This window comes from Varanus komodoensis, unplaced genomic scaffold (assembly GCF_004798865.1).
Source record: "Varanus komodoensis strain SLA01 unplaced genomic scaffold, ASM479886v1 scaffold22, whole genome shotgun sequence".
Taxonomy (NCBI): Eukaryota; Metazoa; Chordata; class Lepidosauria; order Squamata; family Varanidae; genus Varanus; species Varanus komodoensis.
The window spans coordinates 14035327-14042233 of record NW_025335606.1 but is presented as its reverse complement, the minus strand read 5'-3'; the positions used below and the strand labels follow the sequence as shown (position 1 = coordinate 14042233).

At 47.7% G+C, this 6907-nt stretch overlaps 1 protein-coding gene across 2 annotated transcripts in view; it reads left to right on the top strand.

The window, feature by feature from the left end:
* The first annotated feature begins 3762 nt into the window (after window positions 1-3762).
* NPR3 (natriuretic peptide receptor 3) overlaps window positions 3763-6907 on the top strand; it is a 64028-nt gene continuing 60883 nt past the window's right edge. For both annotated transcript variants that reach the window (XM_044431574.1, XM_044431573.1), the window contains exon 1: window positions 3763-4492. In XM_044431574.1, the coding sequence (XP_044287509.1) occupies window positions 3763-4492 (730 nt within the window). The remainder of the gene's footprint in view (window positions 4493-6907) is intronic.

The window sequence follows — 6907 nt, the reverse complement described above, 5'->3', positions numbered from 1 at the left end:
AATCACAGTGGACTGTCCAAAGGAAATTGGTTAATGAGATGGAAGTTCAGTGAGCGATGACAATACTCCCTTTTCATCTCTTAAGCTGATGGTGATGCTGTACTTGGGAACCCATTGGATAAAACTGGAAGAGACTAATTCCACCCAAGTTGCTCTCATGCCAAGCTCACATCCTCATCCCATATTAAATTGTGGATGGCAGTGGATTTGCTGTTCACCAACCTGGTATTGAGGAACACCAGTAATGTGAATGTCACTCTCAATACATTTTTTTCAATTAATTTCCCCCTGCCTGAGCATGTAAAAAATTCACTCACCCATGGTTATATGCCTTGCAAGTGTGAGCATTGCACGTGTGTGACACTTCTGACATTTCATATATCTGAAGAGAACTATGGGCCACAAAAACTTGTAGCATAATCTATGTGTTCATCTTTAAGGTGTCACGTTAAACTCTTTGTTTTGCTGCTAGAAAATAACACTGCTGCCTCTTGGGAAAGTTTTTCCACATGTACTTTTATATTTCCTTGGAAGGTCACACTTCTGTGTCTTTAAATCTCAGAGATAAAGGTGCTGGGGATGCAGAGGCACACAATATGGAACACACCCCCAGACCCTGACTTTTGGGCATCGGATAGAGGCCTGGCCATTCCCGGAAGTATTCTGCCCTAGAAAACTGGAGGTCTTTTAAATTGTACCTGTTTTAACTTAGCTGCAAGGTTTTTATCTGCTCCTTTTGTGTTTCATTACTTGAAAGATGCTGTGAATTCTGAGTACTGTAGACTTTTTATATTCCATTGTGGGTGGGTTTTTTGACAGATCATTTTGTGTATCAGTGTGTATAGGATTGCATTATTTAGTGGCCACATACGTAGCATACCCACAGCTTTCTTAAGCTCTGGTCCTGCTCTTACTAATGCATGAGGGACTTTTCATAAGAGCCAATTCAGATGATGAATGAATATGCTAAGAATGTGGGAATTTGGCACATGGTACATCTTAGGAATATGCACAGTGTTCTATTTCTGTTTATTTTTTCCACAGTAATTGGTGGAAAGGACAGCTTAATTATGATTTAAGGCTTAATTAATTAGAGTGAGCTGCAGTAGCTCCCATTCTTGTAGGTTAATGGTCATGCTGGTTCTTCCGACTGTTCTGTTTTGCTGAAAATAGTGAACCTTCACATGGTGGATGAAAATAGTATGTCTTCACTTATAAAGCAAAACCCATTACAAAATATGGGACATATACAAACATTCCAACAGCACAGTCCTATCCTCAGAAGTAAGTCCTGCTAAGTTTAACATACTTTCTCAGTTAAGTGGGTACACAATTCTAGCCTTAGTTACAGTTAAAGAACTTACTCTGAAATAGTCCCATTGATGGAATCTCATCATATTTGTTTTGTGAGTAGCTTTGCCATTTTGCATAAATAGCAATGCAACTTATTTAATATCCAACTGAAGTCAACAACAGTTCTCAAAAATCTGAAATTGTATCACAACAAGCAAGTGTTCCTGCCCAGAGTTGCAGCCATTAATTCCTGACCTTCTCCAGAATATTCCATTCTTCTTCTTCCTCATACTGCATCTTTCCCACCACAGATCACCACTGCTCAGTTCTCACTGGACTGTCTTGGGTCCCCCTCAATATTTTTTCTTTCTATTTTTTTCTGTATTTCTTACAACCTTTCCCTTCTGTATGGGTGCTGTTTGTTTACATAAGGATGGGCAATAAAAGAGTTCACTGTCAGCATACAGGATTATTCTAAGTTCATTTACACTTAAGTCTAAATTCAAGCTGTGATCAAGAGACACTTCATATTCTTGATGTTTCTTCTTTAATGTGCAAAGGCATACAAGCCCATTTCTCGCAAACTGTGCAACAGCACCAAAAATGTTACTGCAAACACCACCTGAAATGTAACTTACACTTGTACCCACTTTTGTATACAATTGCATAACATGAGATTGTCCCTTATCTTTGCATCCGTCTGAGTGGTTTTAGATTTTTGTTGTAGGTAGCAATTCAATGCTGATGACAGTGAGTTAGGATTCCTGAACCTGAATAAACAACCAACATATGTGATGCATGGGAGGATAATAAACATTTTAAATAAATGCATTTATATTTATTTTGTGCTTTGATATATTGGTTTTATGTTGAATATTACCCTAAAATAGTATTAAGATTGGTATAAAGATATTTTAATAAAATTAATTACTAACGGATACATAAATGTTGTAATGTTTGCAAAGCACTGCTTACCCGCAAGTTCATTTCACTCAAATCAATTCAGGGCTTTCTTGCACATGGAAGATTGGCACGTCCAAGCCTCTCCACAATCCCCTCCCCCATTACGTATTCACAAGCGCTGGTCTGGCGCGGTGGCGGGAATGTTGGTACCGTGAACCTGGAAGGTCCCAGCTGGCGATGAAGCTCCCTGGGCGACTTTGGGCTACTCGTTTCCCCACTCTCAGCCCGACCTTCCTCACAGGGTTGTTGCTGAGAGCATAAACGGGGCTATATAAGCCACCTTGCGTTTCTCACAAGAGGAAACTAAAGACAGGATATAACTTTAATATGATAGTAATAGCGGTAATAATTTAGTGCGGCCTTTAAAGAAAGGTGCAGCCTCATGGCCGAAGGTGTGTGTGTGTGGGGGGGGGGCTTACTACGTATCTATAGCCCCAGGAAGTACCCTTCCTACTGCTCGGACAGTCCCTTGCCTGTGGACCGTATGTTTCCCCATAAGCGAGGTACACAGACCCTGCCGTGTGCGCCTGCCAACTTTCGCTGCCCGTAAATGAGCACCCGGCCAGGGAACCCTGGCTCAACGCGGGGAACCGGCCAGAGAGAGCTTCGGCGCATGCACGCTCCTCTAACATCCACAGCGTTGTGCAAAGGGTCATCTTTGCAAACGTTCTCCCAGGGTTTGGAATGACGCTTTCCCAGTCCGCCCAAGTCTAAGTCCGAGTCTATGAATGGAAGAAAGTCTCACACTTCGGGGTTCGTGTGGGGGGGTAAGTTGACTGTAAGAACTGCCCCCTCGGAACACACAGGAGCGCAACACACACACGGCCCCCACGAAAGCGAGTTCGCGGGTCGCCGTCCTGGCGCGGCCGGCCTCCCGGCTCCTCCTCCCGCTTCTACAATCTCTGAACAAAGTGGCGGAAGAACGAGAGGCGAGCGGAGGCGCACGGTGGGAAGGCGCGGAGAGGGGAAGGGAGGCCCGGCCGGCCAGCCAGCCAGGGAGCGCTCCTGGATGGCCCCTCCCCGCCCGCGGCCCGCCCCCGCGCAAACCCGGCCTCGCAGCGCCATGTGTGTGGCGAACAAGCGCGCGGGCTGCCGCCACACTATTTAAACAGAGGCTATGAGACCCGGAGGAGCAAGGGAGGTCCACCAAGATCGCTCGGGAGGCAGAGACGCTGGGGAAGGAGGGGGAGGGGGAGGAGGAGGAGGAGGAAGATGATGAAGAAGAAACTAAGAATGATGCCGGCGTCGCCGCTGCATCACGGACAAGAGTTGTAGTCGAGTTGCCAAACATCTTCCTTAAAATAATAACAACAACAATACATTCCGTACTAGCTATCAAAGGGGAGAAAGGGAGCGAGGAGACACCCCTTCTAATCGGATTCATACAAACTTTCTAGGCTCAGTGGTTTCTCTCTCATCCTTTCTGCATCTTTTTGGAAGGAATTTCACTTTCCGTGCAGGACACGTCAGAGCGCAATTTTTAAAATCCGGGACTGGCATCGCACCATGCCCTCCTTTCTCTTCCTCAATTTCTTCTCTTGTAGTCTCATGGCTTGGCTGCTCCTCGCCAGCACCAGCAGCAGCAGCAGCAGCAGCAGTTCGGAGGAGATGGTGGCGGCGGGCGGCGAGGAGAAAACGCTGCGGGTGCTGGTGCTGCTGCCCAAGGACAACGCGTACCTGTTCTCCCTGGCGCGGGTCAAGCCGGCTATCGAGTACGCGGTGCGGACCCTGGAGGCGAACGGGACGCTGCTGCCCGCAGGCTACAAGTTCCGGCTCTTCTACAACGACTCGGAGTGCGGCAACGGGGCGCTGTTCAGCCTGGTGGACATGATCGCCGTGCGGCGGCAGTGGCCCGACCTCCTGCTGGGGCCCGTGTGTGACTACGCGGCCGCGCCGGTGGCCCGCCTGGCGTCGCACTGGAACCTGCCCATGATCTCGGCCGGCGCGCTGGCCGCCGGCTTCAGCACCAAGACGGGCGAGTACTCGCACCTGACCCGGGTCTCGCCGGGCTACGCCAAGATGGGCGAGATGTTCCTGGAGCTCTTCCGGCACCACAAGTGGACGCGGGTCATGCTCGTCTACCACGAAGACAAGGAGCAGCGCAGCTGCTACTTCGCCGCCGAGGGCGTCCATGTGGTCTTCCGCGACGCGGGCTTCCACACGGACGACTTCGCCTTCGACGAGAGCGGGAAGTACACGGACGACGTGACGCGCGCCATCCAGGGCGGCGAGAGAGGTGAGGGCGCTTGCTGTGGGCGGGCGCCTGGGCAGAATGCGGTGAGCCGAAGGGAAAACCTCCGGGGCACCGACCCCGCGCTGCCCGGCTGGCCCTTCTCCCGGCCGGGCGGTCGGTTCTCCGACCGTCCTTTCAGCCGGAGAAGAGCTTCCGGGGGAGGTACGCGCGAGCAGGAGTTGCGCCCTAACCTCCTTGCCAGGGGGTCCCCAGAGAGGCATCTTTCAGTGCGGGGAGATCTTTTGAGTCGAGGAAGTGCCGCTGGTGCGGAGTCGGGACGCTCCCGCCCCCCAAAGCAGCACGCACAGCCGAGCCCGAAAGGACCAGCACGTCAGGATCCGTTTCGTAGTTCAGAGAAACTGCAGCTAAATCCTTCGCAGTACCTCGCCCCCTGCACCCAGCTGTCCTGGCGCTGTATTCGTCAGTGGAAGCGGCTATAGCAGCCTGTTACATTTACTCCACGGTAACTCCCATCCGGCAGAGGATGAGGTGGCCAGATGGAGTCACTGAAGCAGTCCGTGTGAGCTTAAGTGGACTCCGGGGGATGGTGGAGGACTGGAAGGCCTGGAGGAATATTGACCATGGGGTCGCGATGGCTCGGACGCGACTTCGCAACTAACAACAACAAACTCCCATTCAGGCAGTAGGGCTTATTCTCAGGAAAACGTGCATGGAGATCGAAGCTTCCTGGCATTGATTTGACCTATTCCCGCAGAGGTCCTATGATATTGGGCACTACTGTTCCCATTTTAAAGAGGAGCAATTGAGGTTGAAAGTGAGCAGTATGTGCAACTGAGTAGTCAGCAGAGGTGCAACTTGGATTCAGGCTTTCCCACGTCCAAGCCAAACCCATCATCACTCCGGGCCTCTGCTACTCTTTTAATTCTACTTCAGCGCTAGCTGTTTTGTTTCATTGTTCATTTCTAAGGTCAGATGCTCCTTGGTCGAGTACATAAAAATGTGCATTGTTTTGGATTGAGGTTGGTACCCGGCAATGCATATGATTGTGGGCTGTATATTGAAATCTATACTTTAAAACAGTAAAGGGTGCATGGGAATTGTGGAAGAAGGGGTAGCTATGAAGGTGTTCATCAGATTTTTCCATACTTAATTTGAAAGGCTGTATGAGTGCTACATCTGCAGTGGTACACTAGGGAGCACTCAGACTCTAAAAACATATACAGAATAAGATAAGTAAAAGCTATTTTGAATAACCTTTTTAACGGTTCTGAAATGTGCAGACATTGCAAGGGGGAAAATGTATCATCGTCTTAAGGACTGTGAGCGCTTGCCAGTAGGTGTTGGTGATACTCCTGAAATTACAATATGCGTAATGCTGTACACAGTCCAACGTGCAGTAGATGGGCTGGGAATGTGATTTCTATAGTAGACACATTAGCAGGGAGCAAGATGTTTGGTTTCCTGCTGCAACTGTGCATTTATTACACAGCTCTTTGGAAGATCCAGCGATTGCCACTGTTTTATACAGGCAAGTGTTAACCGATCTGGAATGGATAGGAATAAAGATACATTTCAACAGGGCATGGGCAGAGTGGCCCTAAGCCCTTGCCCTCATTGGTCCCTTTTATATTCTTCACTAATATGTACTATTTTGCACCATTATCACTGAACTAAAGAGTGCCAGTAAGTTTTAAAAGTATGATCTAGCACATTGCAGTTTTGCTCTTATTCAGGCTACTGACATTGTCCACTCCTATTTTGTTTGTGACAGACTTTTACTGAAAGAATTTTTAATTTGGACAAGCAAGCCTATAGGCTATTAATTTCTCCACCTACAGATGCCAAACTCTAGTTGATAACTGTAATGTCTTAGATAATATTTTCTTTCTTTATAAATACTTAATAAATGTGTATCCTCTCTTTCAGAACAACCCCCTTTCCAAGTCAGCTTATAAAAATGTAAAAACAAACACTCGCTGGCTTTCATATTTCTTTTTGCATCACTATATAATAGAAAGTTCCATGTGTTAAGAATGGCTCTCCACCCTTCTGATGCTGTGAATAAATGGTTCAGATACAGACTAAATATCAAAGGTGCATCTGGATTACTGATTCTGAATGTGCTGTAGACTTTCCATGACTGTTTTTTACACACACACACACACACACACACACACACACACAGAGAGAGAGAGAGAGAGAGAGAGAGAGAGAGAGAGAGAGAGAGAGATCTGCTGTAATGTATTAGCTTAGAAACTGAGCTACAAATCAGGGAGTTTGAATCTGAGTTTTGCCATGAACCTGTAGCTGGCAAAGTAAGCCACTGGTCTGTTTGATTCAGTCTTCCGTTGTGCAGCATGGGGATAATACTTTTCAGCATTATTACGAGGATTACAACAGATGTTAGGTATTACTTCTGCTTTACAGTTTGATTTTCCAGTGGAGCATTTCCTTCTC